Source organism: Diplotaxodon limnothrissa, linkage group LG20, assembly GCF_057381915.1.
Source record: "Diplotaxodon limnothrissa isolate DT_005_m linkage group LG20, D_limnothrissa_male_GT1.1, whole genome shotgun sequence".
Lineage (NCBI taxonomy): Eukaryota > Metazoa > Chordata > Actinopteri > Cichliformes > Cichlidae > Diplotaxodon > Diplotaxodon limnothrissa.
Window position 1 is genome coordinate 21,003,885 of NC_140615.1, and position 26,503 is coordinate 21,030,387.

The following is a 26,503-nucleotide window of genomic DNA, read 5'->3' on the forward strand; positions in this document are numbered from 1 at the left end:
CGCCTGAAAGGAAATAAAAGAAAAAAAAACATAGATGCACAAACAAACAATCTTGTTGTGTTCTGAATGTGTGTGTCTGTCAACAAATATACTTGGTAATGAGGGTGAGAAGCTGCATCCACACCTCCCAGAATACAGAGGCAGACAGAGACCCAGGTGACCAGGGTGCAGCCCCCATAGTACTGAAGACCCGAGGCCACACATCTCGATGACAACTGCGTGCACATCCCAGCAGGAGAAGAAGGGACAACCCACATGGGGCCCTCATGGCCAAAGAGCAAGGGAACCAGAAGCAATGGTGGGCAGACCACTCTGACAGAGGCTGGCCAACTCAGCATAAGCCGAGTTAGGTAGCCGAGAGCTGCCCAGCACCCAGCAAGTTTGCCAGTGAGTGTTTAAAGGATTCAATGAAGCCTTGAGAGAGTGTTGTGTTGTGATGAGATGAAACTGAATCGAGACATTATAAAGTCATATTTTGCTTGTTGATCAAATAACAGTAACACAGTAACGCGCAAATCCACTTATAACATCTGTGTAATGTGTTTTCTACATTTTTGGTTGATATTCTATCTCTCTCCATTAAAATTAAACTAGTATGAAAAAGTTAATTTCTTTGTAAGTGAGCAAACCTAAATAATACGGAAGGATTTAAATAATATAATAATTATAATTATTGTGATAATTTTATTCCCCACGCGAAGAACATCATGGGACTTCCAGCTGCCTGATCCTATAACACTATTACTAAGGAATCATCTGATCCAGCTCTAACTATGAGCTTTATCAAAAAGGATAACGCTAAGTGTAATATTAAAATTAGAGACAATGTCTAACTCTCAAACATAAACATTCAATATTTCAGTCAGGTTTTAAAGCATTTCACAGTACAAAGTGTATAAACTTTTTTGGGATAATGTCAGTGTTGGAGCTGCCATCGTCCTCATTCGGCACAGTTGGTTGAGCTTGTTAATGAAGTGTCTCATTCAGATGAGCGAAGATGGTGATGAGGTGTTTGGAAATGTTGTAAGTGGCTGAGTTTATACTGCTAACAATAGGTCTTCCAGGGACTCCTTCTTTGTGGCTCTTCAGAAATTAATATGTGCAGGGTATAGGCTCCCCAAAGTAAAGTTAGTTTTTAGGGTGGTCAGTGGCTTTTTCCCTTTCGAGTGTTTGCAGATAGGCTTTCGTTAAGACTTTAAGTATTACTGTCACTGAGGACTGTGGCAATTTTGTTGTGATAACCAGCTGAGTTAAGAACAACAGTACACCTTCCCTTGTCAGCTGCTAGTAGGTTGATGCTGTGGTTTTCACTCAGGATGTGAACACCTTACCTGAATGTTGAGGTTGGATGGAGGAACTTTTGCACTGGGCAGGGCAGGTTGCTCCGCTTTAGGTTGTGTTAGTTTAGTAACCCTTGAGATGCTCCACCTTTTGTTATTAAAACTGAAGAAGCCTATTGAATGAAAGGGCTAAAGAAATCCAGTCCCCTTCTTTTTTTCAAGCTCTTAAGACTACCATGGCCAGGATGACTGGGAACAGGCACAGACAATACAAAATACAAAACAAAACACAAAGAGCAGCTACCTAAACTTTACTTATTCGGTGTCTTGCTAACAGTGTCACATTCTGTACAACCATGAATACTGGATACTTTCTTTGAAAATGAAAGCAAAAAAATGAAAAATGTTTGACCCCCTGGCATAACGCAAAAACACGTACCTTAAAGCAGATAACAGGTAGGGCTGCCACAAACGATTATTTTGATAGTCGACTAGTCACCGATTATTTTTGCGATTAGTCGACTAATCAGATCATCATCCATTGGACGTAAAACGTACAGCTTATTGCACCAGCAGCATCTGCTCTTATATAACTATCATTAGCTTACAGCTTTAAGTGTTTATGGTATGTGCTAACTAAAAATAAAGACAAGATGATAGTTTATTAAATTTTAATGAAATTTGCAGATTCTTTCGGTGAAGTTTAATAAACTCCTTGCTATCTAAAATATAACGGGACACCGGAGTATATTCTCGAGCATCTCACACTTCTGATAATCAGTTGTTTATTCAGCTGTGTAAAAACTATAACTTTAATCTCAGCCAAACCGATTTACTCAGGAACAAATAAAATATTAAAAAAGCCAAACAATAACATTTTGAAGTTATCTAAGTGACTTATATATATTTAACCTGAGTAGCGACAGACAACGGTGGGTTTGAAAACGATTTGCCGGTGAGCCTGTAACCCCGGCTAGCTATCGAGCTAGTGGGTAACAGACGTCTCCGAAAACGTCGGAGCGCTTTTGAAAATATGTGGTGTCTTGATAAACTGAGCAGATATTTGAGGTTTACACAGCTACATTCTCGCATGAAAATATGTTAAACGTTTATTTTGTGACCCAGAAAGAATAATAAGAGTAATATTAAAACTAACTAGCTGCCGCCATTGTTGTAAACTGAGCTGGGCTGCGCTATGAATTCTGGGACACAGCTTCTTCTTCTTCTTCGGGGTTAATGGCAGCTGGCATCCTTGTACATGCAGTGCTGCCATCTTCTGTGTCAGGCCGTTATTACACTCTTAAATCCTACTGCTTACCGGTATTCCTGCGTCTTTTGTGATCTTACAAAGCTTCAAACGACGCGTCGACTATTAAATCAGTCGTCGACGATTTTGATAGTCGACGTAATCGTGACTAGTCGACTAATCGTGGCAGCCCTAATAACAGGAGTGGAGAGGAAATGGCCTTGCACTTCTTTAGAAGATCTTCATTTGGTCTGAAAAAATAGTCTGTGACTCTTAAAAAAAAAGCCATCCGTAAAACTAGGACATCTTGCTATTTGTCACTGCTCAAGGATAACACAGATTGCTTTTCACCTCAGCAGCCAATCTGACAAAGAGTTGGAGCTCTGTTGAGCCAAGTATTCCTTTAATCTTAACTATGTCTGTGTAGGTACTCTGCAATCCAGGTCATGGTATTCTTGGGAGATTGAAGTCAGGTCAAGATGAGAAACTCACTGTAATGACAAGCATTCATGAAAAAGATTCTCCGGTTTGTTGGTGTTAAGAAATTAGTTTGTATGTGATGACTTACATAGGAGGTTATATAATTGTTGGGGTTTTCTCTGTTTCCACGGTATTATTGTTGGGCCTTGTGGTAGAATTAAGGCACGATGGGACCACAGATCCATGTTTTGAGCCATCTTTATTTAACATTTGCATCACACCACCACAACCCCACACCAACCCCTGAGTCCCGTGTTTTAACACGGCGGGCGTGATTGCGGATGCCGTGCAGGTGCGTCCGCACGGCACCGCAGACCACCTTGAGGTCTGGAGTTTGACACCCCTGCTCTATGACTTCATCAGTCTCTCACATTGTCGAGGAACTTTAGCCTATTCTTCATTATGTTGCTTTAGTTCATGGCTGCTTTACAGTTCGTATGCACGAATATGTGTGTAAAAAACACTGACAGATGTTTCACATGCAAATCAGTGATTTGTCAATATTTTTCATAGGGATCTGTGGATTTATCTAAATATCCATAGTATCAATAATTCTGGCAGCAGTATCGGATCCATAATAGAATCAGTGCTTTAGTTTGTCTTCTCTTAAGGTAAGTGTGTTGTTCCACTCATCAATATAGCAGACATGTCTGTGCAAACACCCCTTTTCTCATAAAGGCACACTTTGCTCAGCTCCCTACTTTCCTGTGTGTAGTTGTCCTGCTGTCATGTGACTCGTTGGCAATGAGTGAGTACACAGGTACTTCACAGGTGTGTACTAATTTTCACACCTGAATTTGTTACTAATTTACAAACAAACTCAGGGTTCTGTTGCCAGCAAAACAAACATTCAGCAAATTAAAGCAAATATTTAGTTACATGTTGCTTTATATTTTGTTATGTTGCAGATTAAGTCATTTGTGCATACTTACTTGGTTCTTTGTTTTCAATTTTCATGTAGGTCAGGTGTGGGGAAAGGCCTGCCTGACATTTCCTGATTTTAAAGTACTGATAATGTCAGATGTGACATCAGCAGGGTAACCAAGATGAGGGGTTTCTTCTACTATAGGAATGCTTCCTTTTGTATGTTTCAAGATATAAAGGGATTTGTTGAATCTTTTTTTTTTTTTCGTATATAGAGCCGTTTAGTTGTTACATGTGCTAATCAGAAGTGTGAGGAGCTTTTTGTAACTTTCAGTCATCTATGTAGAGTTTTAGATTCCTCAGCGCAAGTTAGTGGTACTGGCTGGACTCATTCAAGGGAAATTTATAGCCCTATATATATAGTCAGTCTCTGCTTGATTAAGATGAGGGTGAGCTTTGTTACTGAATTCATGTACTTTTGAATTCATTAACTGAGTTACATTGGGGGGGGGGGTGTTTAAGTTTCACATATGAAGTTCACTGTAAATAAATGTCTCATCTCTCGGAAGCCTAAATGTCTGCTGAGTCTGCTTCCTACCACCTTCCTTGACGTTCGAGTCAGACTACTTCACAGGCTGAACGCGCGTTAATGCGTCATCACGATTAATGCAATGAGAACCTTTAACGCAATTAACCCATCTAGAGCGCAGAATGGACAAACTTTGTACAAACTGGCTGAAATACGATGACAGTGACATTTCCGGCATTTTGAGTCATTCTGCGCCCTAGATGGGTTAATTACATTAAAAGTTTTCATCACATTAATCGACGGATTAATGCGCGTTAACGTTGACAGCCCTAATAGCTACATTAGATGTTAAAATATATCAGTCACCTCATCAAGGTTATAAAATTAACACAACCCAGGAGAGAGTGTGATTGGTTTGGGATTTTCTTTGATGTGTGCAGTCTTTCATGTGCAGCCCTCAATCATATGCTGGCTCCCTAAACTGACACTCAGTAAATATTAACTCTTAATTCACAACCTCTGCATATGAATCTTTGTGTTGTCTTTATAAACTCACCTTAGGTCTATACAGTCTATTATTATAGTTAAAGAGATCTGGTAGACTCAAAATGTAAAGTTCATGCATTCATTTACAGTGAAAGTTCAATGCTAAATGTAAGTGATGGAATAGCAGTCAGTTGTTCTCAAGGCTCAAGGAAATTCTACAAAGTATCTCTCCACTAGAAAATAGTCTCTCTATCTCTCTCAGTAAGTCACATCAGAAAGAGATCCAGGAATCCTGCACACATGAAAACAAAGAGGTGAGGCAGAAGCATAAACAAACACCATGAGGAGTCAGGCAGGCCAACGACATTGTTTCCTGCATAACAATCCAGCATCAAGTGAAGGTCTTCCTTCTCCTTAAGTCATGGGTAGGGAACTCCAGGCCTCAAGGGCTGCTCTGCTGCACGTTTTAGCTTTCACCTTGGGTCAACACCCCTGAATCAAATGATTAATTCATTACCAGGCCTCTGGAGAACTTCAAGACATGTTGAGGAGGTCATTTAGCCATTTAAATCAGCTGTGTTGGATCAAGGACACATCTAAAACCTGCAGGACACCAGCCCTTGAGGCCTGGAGTTCCCCCATCCTGCTTTAAGTAGTAGCCAGTCTGATCACAGGATTATCACTAGGTGAGTTAATCATAGGTGTGCTGGCCTGAAGGGTGGGTAGTGGAGGAGAAAGAGTAGGGACCCCCTTCCAATTATTTTTATTTGAAATGCTTTTTGTTTCTAAATTCCAACAAATGGCAATGCATATTTTATTTGAATTTATACAACTTAATTTGTCGTCATTTGTTCAGGGGCTTCCCTTTTTCTTTTTTTCTTGTAATAAGCTAGCTTGGCCACAGTGCTCTTTGCTGACATTTTAGAGAGACTTATCTAAGTCAATCAATATTCAGCAGCACAGTGCTCTTTCGCCTCTGGGAGAAGTGACAGAAAAACACTGAGCATTAAAACAGCTCATGACCTACTTTTTCACTTGCATATAACCTCAGTCCATTGGTTTAAATCAAACAGGAATGCCTGCTGCATCTGCCCCTCTCACGAACAGTCATGTGATTGACAGAGCGAAGCAGCCAATGGAATCAGTGCAGTTTATGTACTATGCCCTCTATGAGATTTGAAGCTGACGACAAACCTAAATGAGACACTATATGGGTCCTATCTTGTGTGATCACTTTTTGTAATAATCAGCAAAGTCTTTGTTTTTAACCTCATTTAACATATATCTGATTATGTCTCAAAAGTGATTATGGAGTCCTTTTAGCATTTTATACTCACAGGGTGTGTGCCTGTTACTGTGCTCTAACAATAGCATATATGAGTTGATCAGTTTTAATCATACAGTAGTAGAGATGGTGCACAGAGCAGTGCTCACATCTGCAAGTATCTCCTCTGATGGAACTGTGTTAGTGAGCTGTGGGAGTCATGCTCTTGGTTGGGTGGCTACCTGGAGTTTCTAGTTCAGTTACACTGCCCTCTTTTATCAGGGTTGGCTCATTTTGCTCAGTATTCAATAGGACAGGGAATTTTTCCTTTCTACTGTTGCCAAAGTGTCAAAGTCTTGGGGATCATGTTTTCTGGCAAAACTGAGATGAACTTCAGGGACTAGACTAACTTTTTGCCACGGTTGCAATGGTGCGCCTTACTTTTTTTCTTAGGTGCACCAGCACAAAAGTTAGGTGCGCCCAAATTTTCAATTCAACCACATCGCTTAACCCCACTGTTTTACATGTTCACATTTTTTAACCGCTGTCCATACAGGCAATTTGATTTGTAAATGATTAATTAACAATCTTGTCAACACAAAGTTCTTTATTTGAAGCACATTTCTACAATAAAGATAAGTTACTGAAAAAGTGCTTGTGCTTAAAATGCGTTGGCACTCTTTGGTGATATTGTAGACAATGTTAAACATAACCTTCATCTTGGCCTCCTCTGATGACCTGTTTGCTGCTGCCTGCTGCTGAAAGGCAGTGGGGATAGGGGACATCTTTTCTCATTACCCACAGCTACATCCACTTCTGTCAGGCCTAGGCTTCTCACTAGGGCTGGGTATCATCACTGATTTCTATAATCCATTTGATTCCGATTAACAAACTCCCATTTCGATTAATTTCGCTTCAATTTTGACTCAGACAGTCAGAAATATTATAATTCTGATCATTTATCAGTACTGACACTGTGAGACTTCATCAGAGGTGTGATCGTCTCAGCAGATGCCTTTGTGTCAAAGTAACTGAGGATAAAATACAGAAAAACATGGGAGATTTTCCTGGCCTGGCTTTTTATAGCAGCCTTAAAAACATTCTGCAGTAGAAAAAAAATGGAAGAAAACCATGAAGCTCGATGCTGAAGTGAAGCAGAGCAAAGTTACAGGGGTTTGATTAAAGACACAGCCAAGCATTTTACAATTTGGCATAATTTTAAAAAGTTTACATTTCTGCGCTATTAAACAGCAGAAATGAGGCCTTCTTGTCGAGGTCATTTTTGGGGGGAAAAAACCACAACAACAAAAATATATAGAAAGCACCGTACATGACTTGTGCGTAATAAGCGAACGAATAATGCAGAAAACAGATTTGAGGAAACTGCTCTTGAAGTACACTGAGAGAGAGAGAGAGGGAGAGCTCTACTTCATGTAGAGCTCTCCCTCTCTGTGATTTTTATCTTGGTGGAAGCAAAACAGCAAAAGTAAGAGGGAATTCATGACGATGTTCTTCTTTTGCTGCTGGTTCAGTGAATTTTGGTTGGAGAGACACAAAATCTGCAGCATCGGAATCTAGCACAAAAAAGAAGTAAACACAAAGTGCGGACCCGACGCATCAGAATCTGTGAGCTGTCGGCTTTCAGCCCCGACGGCTGGGTGAGAAAGCCGACAGCTCACTGATTCTGATGCGTCGGGTCTGTGTTTACGTCTTTGTGCAGAATCCGTTTACCTGCTCTCATTTACTGTTTTAGCTGTTTGGTGGTTGTTGAAATAGTTTTGTGAGCTGTAACCTGAGATTCTGGCATTTCTGGCAAAATACATTTATATTTAAATGTCTACTCAGGATTTAATTAATCGATATCGCTTTATTCAAGCTACTCACCTCTCTCTGCACTTTCAAACGTACACACGCATAGGACTACAGGAATATCTGGACCACGGCCAATCAGAGAGGTCCCGCCCCTGACTATCTCTGATTGGTTTATACCAGTGGTTCCCAAACTTTTTTTGCTGGGCCCCCCTTTGTTTTACAAGAAAAATGTTTGCGCCCCCCCCCCCCCGCGCGTGCACGAACACACACGAACACATCCTCCAACCACACACACCCATATTTTGCTCCATTGCGGTTTATTTCACACCTCAAACATTTAGTAAACAATTAAGGAAATACAAGTAATCTGCAATAAATTACAGGTAGTAAGAAAATAAACTACTAACTATTTTATGCTACGTCCGCACCTACATGGGTATTTTTGAAAACGCAGCTGTTTCGTCCACACGGAAACGGTGTTTGGAATCACTGAAAACTGAGATTTTTTAAAACTCCTTTTCTGCGTTTAAGTGGGGAGAGGAATACAGAGTTTGTCACGCACCGTCAAAGGTATGCGCCATTTTTCACGTCACGCTGTGCGCCACGTTATTGTTTACATGAGATGAATTGCAGAATAGCAGATAGAGACAAAATACTGTTAATCTGACTACCTTCAGGTTTTACACACTTACATATACACACGCAGTTACTGTCCCTCCATTTACAAAAGCAGAGGTGTAACGATGTGATTATTTTTGGTGTAGTTGTTTTTTTCCCTGTGTAATAATATTCAATATTGCTATCAATACATTTTTCAATTCCTCTGCAAAATGGGTTGTCCGTGATTTGAACAGGGGGAACAAATCGTGGCAGGATCAGCCTGATATTATTTGTATCCCACTGTAACTTTACTGTATAAAGAGCTAACATCTCCAAAATGTCAGGAGTAGTTAGTCATTACAACAAGTGTTTGTGACTAAAAATCAAGAATGTGGGCTACTGTTTGTTCGTGATTTGAAGAGCCCAGCGCTGCTCCCGATGAAGGGAAAACCAATTCTTCAGAGGCAAGGTTATTATCGTTAACAAAAATTAACGAAATAACGAAAACTAGAAGTGAAAAAACATTTTCGTTAATGGAAATAAAAATAAAAACAAAAAAAGGAAAACTAACTAAAACTGTAATGAGTGTTCACAAAACTAACTAAAATTAACTGAATTATAGCACAAATGTGTTTAGTTTTCATTGATTTGTGTGTGTCATACAATAGTCAAGGGTGAAAATGAAGTTTAGTTTCCAGATTTTTTTCTTGCTGTCTCATTATGCCAGCAGGTGGCAAATACGTTAGTCGAGTCGTCTGTGTTGCTGCTCCGTCCACACGCAGAATCATGTCAAGAAAAGTCGGGAGAAAGCGCCAGAGTCCAATTTGGGATTACTTTGAATATGACTGTGTTTTGGATAAAGCAAGTGTAGTGGAAAGAGACAAATTATGAGGGACATTTCTAAAGGGAAAAAATCCCACAAACCTTAAAGTGCACTTGAAAAGCTCACACAAGAAGGCTAACCTAGCTTACCTTGAGAAGGGAGCACACTCAACCCTCATCCCCAGAAAACAGAAGCTAACCCCAGGCAAGGCAGCGTGATGCATCCCGAGACAACAGGACTGGGATATCTACATAACTGTGTGAGTCAATTGCCTTCAAAAAGTTTATCAATTCACTTGAACCAAAATTACGAACACCCGGTGCTGCAAGAGTTAATAGTCTCAGTGGGGCCAAGATATACATTTTATAGTTGCCTGGTATCAATGGTTGTTCATCTGCCTTAATTTATTTATTTATTTATTTAATTAAAGAACCCATAGGTGGGAATGTGAGTTGTCTGTCTCTGCGTGTTAGCCCTGCGACAGACAGGCGACCTGTCCAGGGTGCAGGGTATGGTAGCTGGAATAGCAACATACCCAAGGATAAGCAGAAGAGAATGACTGATATGATGAAACTGGGATTTTGTTACATTTAATGATTGCAAACACAACTAAAACTATAACTGAAACTAATCAAAACTAAACTGAAACTAAGGATTTTCAAAAAAATAAAAACTAAACTAAACTTGGTAAAAACGAATTAAAACTGATATAAAATTGAAAATCTGAAGTCAAAATTAAATAAAAATAAAAACTAATGAAAATTGCAAAACTATTAAAACCCTGGGGGGGTTATATACAGCTGAGTGGGGGGAGAAGGGGTCTCCAGGGAAGTCCAAGGGAAAGCACGCGTTCTTCAGAATATCCACTCACACGATCACAGGCTCACACTCCGACACTGCCACACGGGAATCACACGGGGAAAAAATCCAGGAAGCTCTGTAGACAGGGAGACAGGGTTAAGAATGACGCACAGAGGAAAACACTCTTAACTAAACTTGCTGTAGCTTGACTTCACTAACGCGTGGTAGACAACGATCCAGCGATGAACAGCAGTCACCTCCTGGCTTAAATGCTGCTCCCCTTAATGAGACACCTGGGTCTCATCTCCCGAGGGCGTGAGCCGAGGGCGTGAACCCACAGTGAGTTCCCCGGCGAGAGAGAAGAGGAAGAGAAACAGAGAGGGCTGATCAGCGTGCAGCTGATCCGCCTGGCCGTGACAAATCTTAACAAAAGCAAGCCATTTAGCATACAAAAATACAAAACAAAAGGCAACTTTCACTAACAGAAAACTAAACTGGGAAACCACTAGCACATAGAACATGAGCAAGGGGAAGAACTGACATTTCGGCAAAAGACAAGGCGAGACTGAGACTATATATATATATATATATATATATATATATATATATATATATATATATATATATATATATATATATATATATATATATATATATATATATATATATATATATATATATATATAGAAAAGTGATTAGGAGAAGAGGAGACACATGAGAACAAAGACATAATGAGACAGTGGAAATGAAACGGAAAACAATGCGCATGAGACCAGGGTTTTAATAGTTTTGCAATTTTCATTAGTTTTTATTTTTATTTAATTTTGACTTCAGATTTTCAATTTTATATCAGTTTTAATTAGTTTTTACCAAGTTTAGTTTAGTTTTTATTTTTTTTGAAAATCCTTAGTTTCAGTTTAGTTTTGATTAGTTTCAGTTATAGTTTTAGTTGTGTTTGCAATAATTAAATGTAACAAAATCCCAGTTTCATCATATCAGTCATTCTCTTCTGCTTATCCTTGGGTATGTTGCTATTCCAGCTACCATACCCTGCACCCTGGACAGGTCGCCTGTCTGTCGCAGGGCTAACACGCAGAGACAGACAACTCACATTCCCACCTATGGGTTCTTTAAATAAATAAATAAATAAATAAATTAAGGCAGATGAACAACCATTGATACCAGGCAACTATAAAATGTATATCTTGGCCCCAATGAGACTATTAACTCTTGCAGCACCGGGTGTTCGTAATTTTTGGTTCAAGTGAATTGATAAACTTTTTGAGGGCAATTGACTCACACAGTTATGTAGATATCCCCGTCCTGTTGTCTCGGGATGCATCACGCTGCCTTGCCTGGGGTTAGCTTCTGTTTTCTGGGGATGAGGGTTGAGTGTGCTCCCTTACCTTCTCAAGGTAAGCTAGGTTAGCCTTCTTGTGTGAGCTTTTCAAGTGAACTTTAAGGTTTGTGGGATTTTTTCCCTTTAGAAATGTCCCTCATAATTTGTCTCTTTCCACTACAAGACACTTGCTTTATCCAAAACACAGTCATATTCAAAGTAATCCCAAATTGGACTCTGGCGCTTTCTCCCGACTTTTCTTGACATGATTCTGCGCGTGGACGGAGCAGCAACACAGACGACTCGACTAACGTATTTGCCACCTGCTGGCATAATGAGACAGCAAGAAAAAAATCTGGAAACTAAACTTCATTTTCACCCTTGACTATTGTATGACACATACAAATCAATGAAAACTAAACACATTTGTGCTATAATTCAGTTAATTTTAGTTAGTTTTGTGAACACTCATTACAGTTTTAGTTAGTTTTCCTTTTTTTGTTTTTATTTTTATTTCCATTAACGAAAATGTTTTTTCACTTCTAGTTTTCGTTATTTCGTTAGTTTTTGTTAACGATAATAACCTTGCATGAGACAAGGACTATCAAAATAAGACAGGAAACACAGAAACAAAACCCGGCCTTAAGACACACACACTTGAGCGAGAGCAAGGGATAAAGAGAGCGGGAGCGAGATGGAGACGAGACAGAAACTTGACATTCGTAACCAGACATGACAACACAGGGGATGCTGGGGAGAACACACAGAGGTGAGACTAAAACAGAGTGAAATAAGGGAAAGGGAAAGGACTAAGAACTAGAATCACAAGTCACCAAACTCATACGCTATCAAAACTGAATATTAGAATCACATAATTCCTAAAGAATCAATAAGTCTCAACAATGCCAAAACACATAATACAAAATACCAGACACTGGTTCAAAAAAACCCAGGACCACACCCCTTGGTGTGGGCCAAAGTAGCTTAGCTCTGGTTAGATGGCCCCAGCAGGTTCTGCCAAGCCGCTGGGACATCAGCTCATCTGGGTGACTGACTGTTAGGAGGTGTTGGCCTAAACAGACCCCCCCCCCCCCCCCCCCCCCCCAATACACCACCATCCAAGGAAAAAAAATGGTTATTAGGGACTGTTCTTAAAAACAGGAACCTACAGACTCTAGCAACGATAGTTGATTGTATTCCAGGGGCAGGCACACAGAATTGGAAACTGCTGGCTAAGAGTATGGGTAGATTTGGTAAGATCATAGGTCACGTCAGAAATAATGGCACCTGGTTGCATCAATTGGAAGTCACTAAAATTAATATTGAGTTGGTACGTAATTCTGCTAAAAAATGTTGGACTTATGTTTCTCTTATCACATCTCAAGTTGGACCAGTAGTGACTTATTAAGCTGGACAGTAGCGGTTTTTGATACGGGCGACACGGGCAGTTGCTCGGGGCGGCATCGTGGTGGGGGGCGGCATCACGGGCATCGGCAAAAAAATTAAATAAAAATTGGTGGTACTCATGCTGCCCCAACATCATGCCGACAAAATTTACAGTTTGTTGATTTAAAGTCTCACACACAGCCTGTCGAAAGGGGAGGGAGACCTGCTGCTTCCAAATAGAGCACATTTCATTCATAATGTTGTAAATCCAAGCCCATTATGTATTCATGATTTGAATCCTGGGTTGTGCAAAATCCCAGACATAAACCCTAGACAAAGCGAATCTGTGAAATAAGGTGTAGGTCTATTAGGTTATGATTCTCGGATTGGGGGATGGGTGTTCATACTGGAGTGCAAAATTAAAACCAAGATGGACAAGAAAAGTTCAACGCCATCAGGTCCTCAGTTTAGAAAAAAGAGAAAAGAGGAGGAGGAGAAACGAGCAAAAGATACAGGTAAGCAGATGTGTCATTGGATCATGGCAGGTCATCCTGAAACAATCAGAATCAGAATACTTTACTAATCCCCAAGGAAATTATGTGGGTTACAGTTGCTCCAAGAAGAAATGGTAAAAATAGTAACAGTAACAGACTAAACTCCAAACAATACATTATGCTACAGATTGTAATATTAACTCATTCACTGCCAGCCATTGGCAGTGAATGAGTTAAACCCATTGACTCATTCACTGCAATTGACGGCTATAGACGTCAATGGCAGTGAATGAGTCAATGGGTTTAACTCATTGATATCCATCCCACTTTAGATGGAACCTCTCATTTCTAGAAATCTGGAAGAATTTGTGACTATCCTGAGTTGAAACCAGGAATCGTGTATGCCAGTCTCTTACTGTTGCTGTCTCCTCCTGTCATCCCCAAAAACCCCTTTGCCATAGAGATTGGTTCTGCTCTCAGACCTGAAATAAACAAACCAGAACAACCCCCCCCCCCCCCCCCCCCCCAAAAAAAAAGACAAAAATCAAATTAAGTATAAAAAGCATGTAAGCTGGAGAGAAAATTGCATTTCACTCATGTAGAAGACCTCCGGACTCTGGCAAAGTAGCTAGTTTATATTTTTTAGAAAAAGCCCTCCAAGTTCCGACAATTCTGTCACTGATCTATGAAAACAGCAATAAGCCCAGATTTCTTGTCTGGGCTGACAAAGAGTCAGAACTCTGTTGGCCAACAAAGCCATTGCCAAAATTGGTCATATCTTGTCATGTGTACGCTGTGTTCTTAAAAAGAATTGTGGAAACTGGCCAAGTGGAGAAAAGAAGAAGAAGTGAAAGGCTTAAAAACTATCTGCAATAGATGAATGGTATCTGAAAGTCACATGCTCTGTCAAAGACCTGACACTGGACCTGAGAGATGCATCTGGCACCTCCATCTACTGTTTGCCTTATAAAAAATGGTCTCAGTGAAAGAGTGGCTGTGAAGAAGCCATTAACAAAGAACGGGAACAAGGAAAAAAGTATGAGTTTTGACAATTTGCACAAGACTGAAAGTCAGTGGCATCTCGTCTAATGGAGTGATAAATCCAGATTTCAAATTTGTTGTTCAAATCATTGGAGGAGGAGGTCAGGCAAGAAGCACAACAGTGAATGTCTACAGCCATCAGGAAAACACAGTGGAGGCGGTATTTCAGCCAGTGGTTTGGGGGATCTTTTCAAAACTAATAACTAATGAACTAATTATTAACATAGAAAAGTACCATCAGATTGTGATCCACAATGCAATACCATCTTGAACGCCAATGGTTGCACACTGCAGAATTATTTTTAATTCAGCCGCACTGGAGGGTTTTCAAACATGAACACTCTCTTTAACTTCGTGCCAAAGCATTTCAACTGGACTCCAAAAAGTTTGGGGATTTTATTTGATTTTCTAAGACATTAAGAGGTGAACCTGCTGGTATTTTTAAGATCACTATCCTGCTGCACAATTCAAGCACACCTGAGCTTCAGGGCATGAACTGATGGCTGGAAATTCTGCTTGAGAATGTTCGGGTAGAGAGCAGATGTCATGGTTCCATCAATTATGGAAAGTCATTCAGTTCCTGAAGCAGCAAAGCAGCCCAGATGATCACACTAACACTGCCATGTTTGACTGTTGGTATGACATTCTTTTTATGAAATGCTGTGTTAGTTTTACACCAGATGTAACAGGACTCAAACCTTCAAAAAATTTATGCTTTTGTCACAGCCATCCATAGAGTATTCTTGGGGATCATCAAGATTTATTTTTTTTTTGGGCTAATGTGAGATGAGTCTTGTTGTTGGGATGAGTCGGGATGAGATGAGTGTTGTTTTTGGTCAGCAGTTTTAGAACTGTCCTATGGACACAATTTTTGCCTCTCTCTTATACCAATACCAAAGTCTGCTACTAAAACAAATAAAAAATCTCTCGCCCCTGCGGGCGGTCTTTCTTTCAAGCTTGGGTCCTCTACCAGAGACCTGGGAGCTTGAGGGTCCTGTGCAATATTTTAGGACTGTGCTCTTCTGGACAGAGATCTAAAATGTTGTTGCTGTGATCTGCTGGAGCCACACACCTAGTTCTCTGATTTCCACTGGGCTTCGGTCCTCGTCGGTGTGTCACCGAGGTTGTGAGCGGGTGGGTGCACGGGTGCTCAGCCCTGGCGCAGGGGGCCTCTTGTGCATCGGCCTAACTGGGGGGCTCTGCAACTGGCGGGGAGGTTGTTCCATCCTTGCAGGAGTCCACTCTGCAGGTGGGGGAGAGACATAGGAGAGGTGGAGAATAAACTTAACCTGGAGGTTGTTGTCTTGTGTAGTCTGGGAGACGATTGAATGTTGGGGTGGGTACAGTTTCCTCTGCGGTGGGGTAGGGTGGGCTACCCCGGGTCCTGTGGGGCTTGGCAGTGCTACCGTAGGCCCCGGTCTGGATGGACCTGGGCTCCCTTGCCTTGGTGGGTACCAGAGGACGGGGGTGCCTACTGGGGTCAGCAGGGGAGCTGGTCCTAGGGAGGGGCATCCTCCCCTCCCTCCTTTTCCTCCCCATCCCCGGCTACCTCCCTCTTCCCGCTCCACCACACTCACCCACACAGGTAGGGCCTTGGGGTGCGGGTGTGTCACAAGGGTGCAGGGGAGACATCCCCCCCCCCCCCCCCCCCCCCCCCTGTCCCCTTCTGGCCACCTGTGCCTCAATTTTATCTCACAACTTAGACATCCACATTACTTACACTCTCATAACACACACATATATATAGGGCCTTGCGGGGGGGCTGGGAGGAGATGTTGGCTGTCTGATTGGCCTCCCTGCTGCTGCGGAGCCTGGGACGGTCTGCTTGCCTCCACCCCGGGGGGAAGGGTAACATCTCTTAGGTCTGGGTTCTGTTTCCCCCTCTGGGGGCGAGGATACCTGGACCCGGGGTATAGAGTATGTTTGGGGAGTGTGATTGTGTGCCACGATGATCCATTTGGCAAAGTAAATCCATTGGGTATCCTTGTTGGTCTTCAGACAACAATTCTGATGGCTAAAGAACCAAATGGGACAGGCAAAAAAAAAAAAAAAAAAAAAGGACTGTGCTCTTCTGGACAGAGATCTTAAATGTTGTTGCTGGGATCTGCTGGAGCCACACACTTAGTTCTCTGATTACCACTGGGACCACTATTACGTTCACCCTCCACATCCTCTCGAGTTCTTCTCTGAGCCCATGATGCTTCTTTTTTTCCTTAATGTTGCTGTCATTCAGTATTGCTACTTCTATTACTATGGCTGTCTTCTTCTGCTTGTCTACCACCACTATGTCTGGTTGGTTAGCCACCACCATTTTCTCAGTCTGTACCTGTAAGTCCCACAGAATCTTAGCTCTGTCATTCTCCACCACCTTACGGGGCGTGTCCCATTTTGACCTTGGGATTTCCAGGCCATACTCGGCACAGATGTTTCTGTATACTATGCCAGCCACTTGGTCATGGCGTTCCATGTATGTCATGCCTGCTAGCATCTTGCAATTCAATTTTTCAGTTCAATTCAATTTTATTTATATAGCGCCAAATCACAACACCAGTTGCCTCAAGGCACTTTATATTGTGCCTTGTCGCTGGTACATACCATGGAGTGGTCTGGCCGTTCATGTTGGTTCCTCCACTTTCTTGGGTTTCTGCTGCCTGAGGTATTCATTCATATATTCATCTTCATGATGTATTCGTGGATGTTTGTTGTCTCATCCTGGACTGTGCTACTGATGCTCACTAGTCCCTGGCCTCCTTCCTTCCACTTAGCATACAGCCTTAGGGTTTCCTTGTGTTGATGTCGGTTGCTTCTATCTCCTCTTCGGCCAGCTTATTATCCCAGCAGGGTACCTGATCACGGGCAGGGCGTAGGTGTTGATAGCGCGGATCTTGTTCTTACCCTTCAGCTGACTCCTCAGGACTTACCTGACCCTCTGCAGGTACTTGGTGGTTGCAGCTTTTCTAGCGGCCTCTTCATGGTTCCCATTTGCCTGTGGGATCCCCAGGTACTTGTAGCTGTCCTCTATGTCCGCAGTTTTGCCTTCTGGGGTGACCATGGCTCAGGGGGTTGGGAAGCGTATCTGTAACCGGAAGGTCGCCAGTTTGATCCCCGGGCTCTCTGTCCTGGTCGTTGTGTCCTTGGGCAAGGCACTTTACCCTACCGCCTACTGGTGTTGGCCAGAGGGGCCGATGGCGCGAAATGGCAGCCTCGCTTCTGTCAGTCAGCTCCAGGGCAGCTGTAGCTACAACCATAGCTTGCCTCCACCAGTGTGTGAGAGTGAATGAATAATGGCATTGTAAAGCGCTTTGGGTGCCTTGAAAAGCGCTATATAAATCCAATCCATTATTATTATTATTATTATTAGTTCTGACTACTTTCTCTCTCTTTGTTATCATCCAACTACACTTCTCCAGTCTGAACGACATTCCGATGTCATTGCTGTATATCCTGGTGGTGTGGATCAGTGAATCAATGTCTCGTTCACTCTTGGTATACAGCTTGATGTCATCGGGATCCATGTCCTCTACATTGCTCCATTCCGTAATTGGTATCCGTAGCCAGTCTTGTCAGTCAATGGTCTCACTGAGGAGGTTCAGGCCTATGCAGAACAGCAGTGAGGACAGAGCATCTCCTTGGTAGCTATTCTGGGTGTGTCTCATCAGCTAGCAGCTGGTTGATTTGTACTGCCAGATGTTTGTGGAGTGCAGTCAGCTTTTTCAGCCAGTAAGCGTGAATCATGTCAGGGCCTGGTGCTGCCCAACTCTTCATACTGGAGACCCTTTTTTTTGGATATCTGCCACTGTGATACCACCCTCGTGTGTGTGTGTATGTATGTATATATATATATATATATATATATATATATATATATATATATATATATATATATATATATATATATATATATATATATTTATTAGGGGTGCAACGATATTCGTATCGATATTGAACCGTTCGATACAGTGCTTTCGGTTCGGTACGCATATGTATCGAACGATACAACATTTGTAATTTATTTTATCAATTTTCCTTCTGACGATGCTGTCTGTGTTGAGCGCTCAGTGGATCTGCGCTCGACAGTGCAGCCTAGGCGGAGTAGTCGAACACAGATTCACTGAGCGCTCAACACAGACAGCATAGTCAGAAGGAAGAGCGCAGGGCAAGCTAGCGAGACAGAAGTTAAGCTCTCCTTGCAACAGGCAAATTGAACGTCATTCAGATCTGGCGTTTGGAATTATTTTGGTTTTCATGTGACGTATGACCCTGAAGGTAAGCGAGTCATGGACTAAAGTAAAACAGTATGTTGAATGTGCCATGCAATGCTCAATTACATTGGTGTGAACTAGTGTGTTAGCGCAGTTAGCTCGTTAACGTGTTGGCCGTCTAGCCCCATGCACGGAGTGATCGGCGGTAGCTCGTTAACGGAGATTTGCCGTGTTGTGGCGTTAAGGTCATTTCAACGAGATTAACCTGAAAGCACTAGCGGGAACACAACGAATATGACTGCACATTTATATCATCCTAGTGCAAAAACAACAAGCAAGCATGCTACTAACTTTAGCCGAGTCATTTAGACAGCTGTTAGCACATGATTCTCCTTATGCTGCTGAGAATATAGCCCAGAAGAAGCGGATAGTATAGCTTTTATTTTGGAAAGAGACATTTCTCTGTAATAAACTCTCTTTTCCAAAGATGAGTGATTCCTCAATCAGATACAGGGCTTGCAATATCGCTAGCCCGACGTCCCGGAGCTAGCGATTTTTTCAGTCGGGCTACCAAAATCTATCTCTGCCCTGCCCGTCGGGCTATTGTAGGAAAAATATATGTCAATGCTTTTGCATTCTTTCGGAAATGTAGCTGGGTAATTATGTCATTGGCATCGGTGAGCCACTGTCAATATGTGACATATTGAAGTCGCGTTTGAATTTGCGCTTGTTTTTTTGCTTTCACTTTGCAATCGTGCGAACTGTGTATAGAGAGCGACAGCACTGATCTGTGAGTGATGATAATTTGTGCACCAATTCCTCTGACATCGTCTTATTAATCGTTAGCTTACTATGCAAACATGACGCAGCAAGCTTAAACATGTGAGAGGTTGATCGCGCAGAGAATCGCTGAGCTTATGTGAGTGCGTGTGTAAAAGCATTTCAGTTCTGCTGAGCCAAATAAGACAGGTCAGGGTGAAGAAGTGACAGCCAAAGAAAAGCTTACCACAAAACGGAGAAGTTATGACAAATCAGACTATGAGGCATTTTCTTTTTGCCTTATAGTCTGATTTGTCATAACTTTTCCGTTTTGTGGTAAGCTTTTCTTTGGCTGTCACTTCTTCACCCTGACCTGTCTTATTTGGCTCAGCAGAACTAAAATATATATCCTGCTGCTTTTACACACGCACTCACATAACGCTCAGCGATTCTCTCACATATTTAAGCTTGCTGCGGGAGATTTAACTTGTCATGTTTGTGTAGTAAGCTAACGATTAATAAGACGATGTCAGAGGAATTGGTGCGCAAATTATCATCACTCACCAATCAGTGCTGTCCGAGCGATTGCAAAGTGAAAGCAAAAAAACAAGCGCAAATTCAAATGAGATTTCAATATGTCACATATTGACAGTGGCTCACCGATGCCAATGACATAATTACCCAGCTACATTTCTGAAAGAATGCAAAAGCATTGACATATATTTTTCCTTCTTACAATAGTCCGACGGGCAGGGCAGAGATAGATTTTGGTAGCCCGACTGGAAAATCGCTAGCCCCTGGACGTCGGGCTAGCGATATTGCGAGCCCTGTATCTGATTGAGGAATCATGCATCTTTGGAAAAGAGAGTTTATTACAGAGAAATGGCTCTTTCCAAAATAAAAGCTATACTATACGCTTCTTCTGGCCTATATTCTCAGCAGCATATTAAACATATCAGGTCCCCATAAGGAGAATCATGTGCTAATGGCTGTCTAAATGACTCGGCTAAAGTTTGTAGCATGCATGCTTGTTGTTTTTGCACTAGGATGATATAAATGTGCAGTCATATTCGTTGTGTTCCCACTAGTGCTTTCAGGTTAATCTCGTTGAAATGACCTTAACGCCACAACACAGCAAATCTCCGTTAACGAGCTACCCCTGATCGTCCCGTGCATGGGGCTAGACGGCCAACACGTTAACGAGCTAACTGCGCTAACACACTAGCTCCCACCCATGTAATTGAGCATTGCGTGGCACATCCAACATACTGTTTTACTTTAGTCCATGACGCGCTTACCTTCAGGGTCATACATCACATGAAAACCAAAATAATTCCAAACGCCAGATCTGAATGAGGGTGGGGGAGGTTCAATTTGCCATGTTGCAAGGAGAGCTTAACTTCTGTCTCGCTAGCTTGCCCTGCGCTCTTCCTTCTGACGATGCTGTCTTTGTTGAGCGCTCAGTGGATCTGCGCTCGACAGTGTAACCTAGGCGGAGTAGTCGAACGCAGATTCACTGAGCGCTCAACACAGACAGCATCGTCAGAAGGAAAGTTGATTAAATAAATTACAAATTTTGTATTGTTGGATACATATGCATACCGAACCGAAAGCACTGTATCGAACGGTTCAATATCGATACGAATATCGTTGCACCCCTAATAAATATATATATATATATATATATATATATATATATATATATATATATATATATATATATATATATATATATATATATATATATATATATATATATATATATATATATATATATATATATATTATTTTTCCCAGAAATTAGGAATTTGGATATGAGGACAGATGAGTATGAAAGCTGGTAAGCAGCATGGCAGGCAGTGCTGGGAGCAAAGTGAATTTTATTGAGGTATCCCTGTGGGTTTAATCCAGCATGACATGTAGAGCGTTGTGAAGCCTACAAGGATTATTTTTGCTGGCCTTAGTTGGCCCACTCTCTCCTCCTCTTTGCCCTACTTTTCACTGATTCATGAAGCAGAGGCAGAACAAGAGATCTCTCTATATATGTATTGCAGGATTGCAGTGACAGATGGAGACAGTGGAAAGGCAGAGAGCCATTATTGTACAGAAAGACAGTGCCTTCTACAATAAATGTTAAGAAGGTGCATCAAAACAAGGGTTTAGTAAAACAAAAATTTGCCATTAATAAGAGTAATTCACAGAGATTATACATCTCAGAGAAAACAATTCGTTCTAATTTAAACAGGATGTAACTAGATTGAATATGCAGTAGTTCCAGCATATTGTAGTCACTTAGTTGCATTCAAGCTGCTGAGACTGAGCTGCCATAGTGAGTGTCTAGTCACGAAATGAGGGCAACATATACTAATGCACCCCCACCCTCACAAACCCATGATGTCCCCATTTCCCCTGTCTATCTCCATCTCCCATCAGTAGCTCCAGCCCATGCTAGCCTGTATTTAAATGCTCTATTGCAGCACTGCTCTTCACAATTAACAGACATGTTAAATTGTGACTTCTTTCTCTCTAATTTTGAAAGAAGGTTTGCAAGTTATAAAAGAGGCTGTCAGACTGAGACAATTTGATTCAAGCAGGAGATACAATGGCAAATTCAAAGAGCCACTATGGATGTAGTCTAATCTTTTCTCTGCTGCTGCTGCCATCATCATCCGTCATCATTTCTGCTACACTGGCAGGGCTAGGGGCCAGGACTCTACTCTTTGGGTTTTTGGGGAATGATGCTAACGCCTCAGATAACAGGCAACCCACCCGCAGTAGATTTGCCCGGTGTGAGGTCTCACAGCAAGCTATCAAATACAGCGCATTTCTCAGCTTTTGACAAAATGCTATACGTCGCCAGGTGTATAGCACAGTATCACCTTAAAGCACTTGTTGCAGGCTGCTGAGTTTGCATCTTTTGCTGTGAAGTACAGCCAGACTTTGACCCCTTCGCTTTGGGCATTTTTAATCTGTAGCTCTGCTCTAAAAGAACGTATGTACCTGGACCCGCCTACTATGCTCGCAAAGGTAAAATGATTGGCTGGAATCCAAAGTGTATGACATCTCAGGAAAAAAAGCACAGAAATAAAGCACTGAAATGTGTGCTGCTTTTCGGTCTGGTTACTACCGTTTATGCCATAATGGCACCGGGTACCGGTACCCATCCCTAGTCACATACTAATTACGTAACAGGATGCTCGTCACTTTGCTATAAAGACGACCACACATATTAGGTCGTACTCCATTATAATGGAAAACCTGTTGATCTGAGTTGAGTTGTGGCGAGTCGATCCGATGCTCTACTAACGGAAAAGGGGCTTTTACTCTTCTCCACCCTTCTTGGCTGAGTCTGTGGGAATTGGTTGCAGGTCAGCGCTCATGGCGTCTATTCTTCCTATTTAGCGGCGGCTGTGACACCTGGCTTGCCGCTTCTTCCCAACTCCTCATTAATCACTATTGATACTAATAGAAAGCGAGCAGCCAGAAAATGGGACATTTGAATGCAACACTGGGTGCTTACATTTTAATCTGACGCTGGACAAATACAAGACTTATTCTTCTTTTCTTTCTTTTTCTTTTCTTTCGAACAATTAAAATTTCAACAAAACAAACACAGGAAATGGAAAGCATACGAAATCATTACCTGTTATCATTATCTGTTAACCACTTCATTCCTATTTGTAATAACCATATTTTTTCTCTGAAAAAGTCTGGGTAATTAGCTTTGGTTTGTTTGTTTATAATAGTCCATGTACCTTTTGTGTTATTCTTTCGATCCTCTGGCATTTTATTATAATGCTCCTTATTACATTATTGACGGCTAAACACAGTGCAAAGAAAAGAAAACAAAAGGGAAATAAAGACTAACCTAAAAAAATGGTAAAACAACTAAAACCTGAAAACGTGATGAGCTGAGACATAAAACATAAATATGGACAAAGACAGTTAAATGTGGGATAACTGAGCTTGACGTATGACAAACAGATGATCCAACAACAAACAAAGGGAAACTAATACAATATATACACAAACAGTAACGAGGGAGGACAGGAGAGAAACACAACTGGACCTAATCTGACATAACAAGACAGGGAGGAAGCAAAACTGTAACACTAACACAGGACACGGGATGATAAAAATAAAACAGTAAGCAAGACAAATACGGAGGACGAAGACACACGAGCTTAATACTGAGATTGTGGGAGAAACTGACATGGGGGCATGACTGACTTGGGAGACAGAGCGGATACATGGAACACGGAGACAAGAGGAACAAAATGAGTAATGTGGAACACAGGGAAAGTACTTTGGAAGTACTTTGGTTGTTTCACACTGGTCTAAAGCTAACGTCTGATCACTAGGTGACATTCCAGGCTCTGGTTTAAACCTCTGATGTATTAACTACCAGAATATATATCAGTCATTAGTGCTCTGTGTCTCACTGGTGGTTCTTTATCTCGTAGGCCATCCACTTCAGTTATTTTACTGTTTGTCATTTGAAGTCACTGAATGTTGCTCACTACATCACTGCAAATCATTTCCAGTGTGAACAGAGCTCAACACACACAGTATTTTATTGCAGTGTAACTTAATTCTAATTCTAACGCCAGGCTTTTTGGTTTTTGATTATCTCCAGAGGTACTAATGGATTCAACAACAGCAACAGCAGAACTGGGCTGGACCACCTACCCATCTCAAGGGGTGAGTAGAAAAATCAACACACTAGGAACAATGTACACAGTGTAGATAAGCAGTCAAAAGTTTGGACACACCTTGTCATTTAATGGTTTTTCTTTATTTTTACTACTTTCTACAATGTGGAGGCAAACTGAAGACATCAAATATATGAAGCAAGATATATAAAATTATGTAGCAAAGAAAAACTGGTAAATAACTCTAAATGTGTTTTATATCACAGATTCCTCAAAGTAGCCGCCCTTTGCTTTGTTGACAGCACTGCATACCCTCGGCCTTCTCTCAGTGAGCTTCATGCTGTAGTCACCTGAATGGTTTCACTTCACAGGTGTGCCTGTCAGGGTTCATTTATTGCCTTCTTAATGGGGTTGGGACCATCAGTTGTGTTGTGCAGCAGTCAGATTGGTACACAGCTGACAGCCCTATTTGACAACTGTTAGAATTCATATTATGGCAAGAACCAATCAGCTAACTAAAGAGCAGTGTTGGGAAGGTTACTTTTAAAATGTATTCCATTACAGAATACAGAATACATGCCCCAAAATGTATTCTGTAACGTATTCCGTTACGTTACTCAATGACAGTAACGTATTCTGAATACTTTGGATTACTCACTATATTATCATGCTTTTTACAACAACGTGAATGTACTATTGCTGTGATTTATTACTATTACTGAAGGTCCGCGACTCCGAACTGTAGTAAAGGGACCTCTGACTAATACGGGGTCCCTGTCGGCTCCTAGCCGAAAAATAGCTTTACTTTGTTGTCTGGGTCAACTTTTATTGCGAGAGACAGAGAGAGGCGTTGAAAGGCTGCTCCAACGGAACTTATTGTTTCGGAGGAAAACACGAACACGGTGTACAGTCAAGTTTTAATAGCTTACTTACAACTGGGCTCGTCAGGAACTCTTCTTGGCTGAAGTGGTTATTATTATATTTACATGCTTCCAGCTCCCGTTTTTCCTCGATGACAACTCGTACCTTTCCACTGCCCTTTTTCTCCCTCCTCGCGCTCACAGACCCATAACGTGTATGGCAGTCCATTCTCCCTGCAGCACGGACTACACTGCCCATGATGCTACATTCTTTAGAGCTATGCTTGTAGCATTCTGCCTGTTAGCTTAGCACAACAACAACAACAACGAAAAGGCGCTCTCTCACCCAGGAAGCACACAGTCGCAGAGAGAGAGAGAGAGAGCGTCGCCCTGTAACCATGGCAACCGTAACGCTGCCGCCTGGAACAACAGAACGTAGCTGTCAAACAAAACCCAAACAGTCCTGACCCGCCACAATATGAAACAGGAAAGTACCGCAGTGTAATCCATTTATTTCAACAAAGTAACTGTATTCTAAATACCACCTTTTTAAACGGTAACTGTAACGGAATACAGTTACTCATATTTTGTATTTTAAATACGTAACGGCGGTACATGTATTCCGTTACTCCCCAACACTGCTAAAGAGAAACACCAGTCCATCATTACTTCAAGAACTGAAGGTCAGTCAGTCCAGAAAACTGCTAAAACTTTGATTGTGTCCCCAAGTGCTGTCGCAAAAACTGCATTTCTTCTCACTAGAAGTGCTACACCGAAACTGTCTTACATGAGGACCACCCCAGGAAAGGAAGACCAAGAGTCACCTCTGCTGCTGAGGATACATTCATCCGAGTCACCAGCCTCAGAAATCACAAGTTCACAGCACCTCAGATTCCAGTAGCAGACACATCTCTACATCAGCTGTTCAGAGCAGATTGTGTGAATCAGGCCTTTATGGTCAAGACAAAAGGACCAACAAGTGCTCAGCATCTCTGGGAACTCCTTCAAGACTGTTGGAAAACCACTTCAGGTGACAACCTCATGAAGCTCATGGAGAAAATGCCAAGAGTGTGCAAAGCAGGAATCAAAGCCAAAGGGGCTGTTTGGAAGAATCTAAAATATAAAACATGTTTTGAGTTGTTTCACACTTTTTTGTTTACTAAATAATTTCATATGTTTATTCATAGTTTTGTGTTCATTCATAGTTTTGATGCCTTCTGTGAGAATCTACAATGTAAACAGTCATGAAAATAAACAAAAAACACCATTAAATGACAGCACCTGGAAAATATGCACATGGTAGCCCACTTACGTGGGTCTAACCTTTTTTTAATTTTATACTTTAAACTGGAGGTCAAACATATGCCATTGGTCCAGAATCAGCTTTCTGAAGAATCAAGTTCAGCACACTGTGTAGAAGTAATACTTCATGTTTATCAGTAAAGTAGATTAATATTCTTGTGCTGGTATCCAGTGATACCATCATTACTGCACAATCTTTAAAACTGCATCTTTATTAAATATATTTGATGTTTGATGACATGAAAGTTTTAAGTGTGAAGAATATGAAAAGTATGAGATCAGG

General features: G+C 41.5%; 1 protein-coding gene across 1 annotated transcript in view; it reads left to right on the forward strand.

The window, feature by feature from the left end:
- LOC146610821 (ephrin type-B receptor 2-like) overlaps positions 1-26,503 on the forward strand; it is an 81,865-nt gene that overhangs the window by 4,812 nt on the left and 50,550 nt on the right. Inside the window, exon 3 of the mRNA XM_085344076.1 lies at positions 24,043-24,107. Coding sequence (XP_085200202.1) covers positions 24,043-24,107 — 65 coding nt within the window. The remainder of the gene's footprint in view (positions 1-24,042; positions 24,108-26,503) is intronic.